Source organism: Helianthus annuus, chromosome 17 (assembly GCF_002127325.2).
Source record: "Helianthus annuus cultivar XRQ/B chromosome 17, HanXRQr2.0-SUNRISE, whole genome shotgun sequence".
Taxonomy (NCBI): domain Eukaryota; kingdom Viridiplantae; phylum Streptophyta; class Magnoliopsida; order Asterales; family Asteraceae; genus Helianthus; species Helianthus annuus.
Genome location: NC_035449.2, coordinates 46842229 through 46844689, shown reverse-complemented (window position 1 = coordinate 46844689; position 2461 = coordinate 46842229). Strand labels below are relative to the sequence as shown.

At 43.3% G+C, this 2461-nt stretch overlaps 1 protein-coding gene across 1 annotated transcript; it reads right to left on the bottom strand.

The window, feature by feature from the left end:
- Nucleotides 1-1016: 1016 nt before the first annotated feature.
- Nucleotides 1017-1982, bottom strand: LOC110924150 (histone-lysine N-methyltransferase 2D-like). The gene has a single exon (XM_022168186.1). The coding sequence runs from the start codon at nucleotides 1980-1982 to the stop codon at nucleotides 1017-1019; it is 966 nt and encodes a 321-aa protein (XP_022023878.1).
- Nucleotides 1983-2461: the final 479 nt, after the last annotated feature.

The following is a 2461-nucleotide window of genomic DNA, read 5'->3' as shown; positions in this document are numbered from 1 at the left end:
GCACAATAGGCCTAGTCACTTGGACAAATTTCTAAATTTGAATTTAGATTCTATAGGATTAAAATTTGAATAATTAAAACAAATCAATCCTTTTTCTTGGTAGGGGGTCTATAAACCACGGCTGCCTTTTTGTTTTATATGACATTAGTTATAACCCGTAGGCATTATGTCACAATCAGATATATATATATATATATATAGAATATAAATTTGGATAATTTATTAAAAAGGGTGACATTTGTGATTTTACGGATCACACTAGCCAAGAATGCTAACATGTTTACAGATGTTAACAGAGATTTGAATCTTTTTAAACAGGTTCTACCATATTGGCCAGGTCTTTAATATGACATTCAAGTTAGGTTTTACCTTTTTAAGATTCTTATTATTAAAATGGTAAATTAAAATAATAATTGCTATTTTTCATTTATTCGTATATTATATTCATGCATATAATTTAAAAATGAGAAACTTAAATTAACCATTTCAAATAAAATTAACTAACACGAGTTCGCCCTAAACGGGACTTTTACACAAATAACATACCCACGCAGGGGCTAAACTAACAAACAAACCCTCGCAGGGGTCAAACAGAAACAAACAAACCCACGCAGGGTAGAACAGAAAGGAAAGATATGCCCACGCAGGGGCAGAGTACAGAAATAAATGTCCTCGCAGGGACATGATTAAATAACTAGCAAACAAAGGATTTAGTAGTCCTTCTTGCTTTTTCCCTTGATTAAATCCACCATTTTCTTAAACATCCCACGATTATGCCGACGATCTTCTCGTAACTCATGCCGCATCTCTCGTCGCACTTCATTTATCCCTTGAAGGATTTCTTGAACTTGTGGCGGCGACATCATCGGTGCCGGCGGTGGTAGCGGATAATGCGGTGGTTGAGGAGGCTGCGGCTGCTAGTATCCATATGATGGGTATCCATAGGTCGATTGTCCCGTAGCCCAGGGACCTCCAAAGGTACCTTCCGGATTTAGAGAGTTGTAGTTTGCAGCTACCTAGTAGGGATCCTCTGTAAAGTTATAACCTGGGGGAAACGTCTCCTCGAAGGGATTATATGCTGCCGCGCTAGTATAAGCAGGGATTGGGTTTCCGAAATCCTGTGGTGGTGGTGGCGCGATTGGTGCAGAAGTTACTTCTGAGACGGGATGTGAAGATTCTCCCATCTCTGGTTCTTCGTGAAGTGGCGAGTATCGGCTGCTACCTGAATGTGGAGGGGTGCCGATGCGTATTCCCCCTCGTGTGGAAATCCGTGCGTTCGTTCGTCTCCGCCTCGGAGGCGGGGGAGGCAAAACCGGAGGTGGTGGCGGCGGTGGAGTGACCGCGACAAGTCGGGAATCCCCAGAAGGATTCTGCTGCTGTTGTGGCTGCTGTTGCTGGGGGTACAAGGGAGAGCTGTGTTGCGGCTGGTGCAGGGGAGAGTTATGGTAACTAGGGGTAAATACCCAGTCATGCTGCCTGAATTTCTCCTCAAAGCTGTCGGGACCATTGTATGGTGATCCCACAAAAGGTGACCCATCAGAAATCTCGATAGGGTGGTTCGGAGTTCCAGATGGTGGCATTGAGGGATCGGTATCTTCATCGACGTCCATCGCATTGTCACCAGGAAAATGGTCTTCTGGTCCGAGTGGGTTAAAACCCATAGGCACATCAAGATAGTCAGCAAGGTTGTACAGGCCTTGGAAAACAGGTGATGGGTGGTCAAAGGGTGATTGGTGTCCTTGGAGAGGAATATAGGACTGGTGAGAGTTGTGGGGCTCATTTTCTGATTGAGGCCCAAAGGAGTGTGGGATAGAGGGTGAGGTACTCAGTGAAACCGAGTGCCTTGCGGGTTCAGTAAAAGACCTCCACAGATTTTGAGTATCTGTGTTATGGGAGCCTGAAGGTGTTCGCCTGTACGAGGGTCCGACTTCATGGTCGTTTGGGGCTGCATATGCTCCTTGTCCCCTTCCTCTTCCTCTCATACGTGGCGGCATCTTGTGAACCTGTCAAAAATCAAACAAGTGACACAACAAAATATATATAAGACAAAGTTAGAAAATAAAACAAATTTTGGATATTTCCTAAGTTCTTTGTCTAGACACGAGAATCGAGGAATGTGCAATTGTGTAACTGAGATTAAACACAAAAAACTAGTGTTTAATTCACTCAGAGTTGGCTCTGATACCAACCTGTCACACCCCTAATTTCCACGTGTCACCGGTGGGCCCGGTGGGGAGTATAGTGACGTAGTTGGCATCATCATAGACAAACAACACAATATATAAATGCACAGCGGAAGCAAAGATAGATTCATTTCAACTTTAATAGAGTATAATATTAAATATCACTAATAGTTGAAACGGATCCACAGGCGGATCAAAATAAAAACAAGATATTGTTCAACAGATTTATTGTCATCCAAGCTTGCGAGACTTATTGTGGACGCTCTAGAAGACAGCCA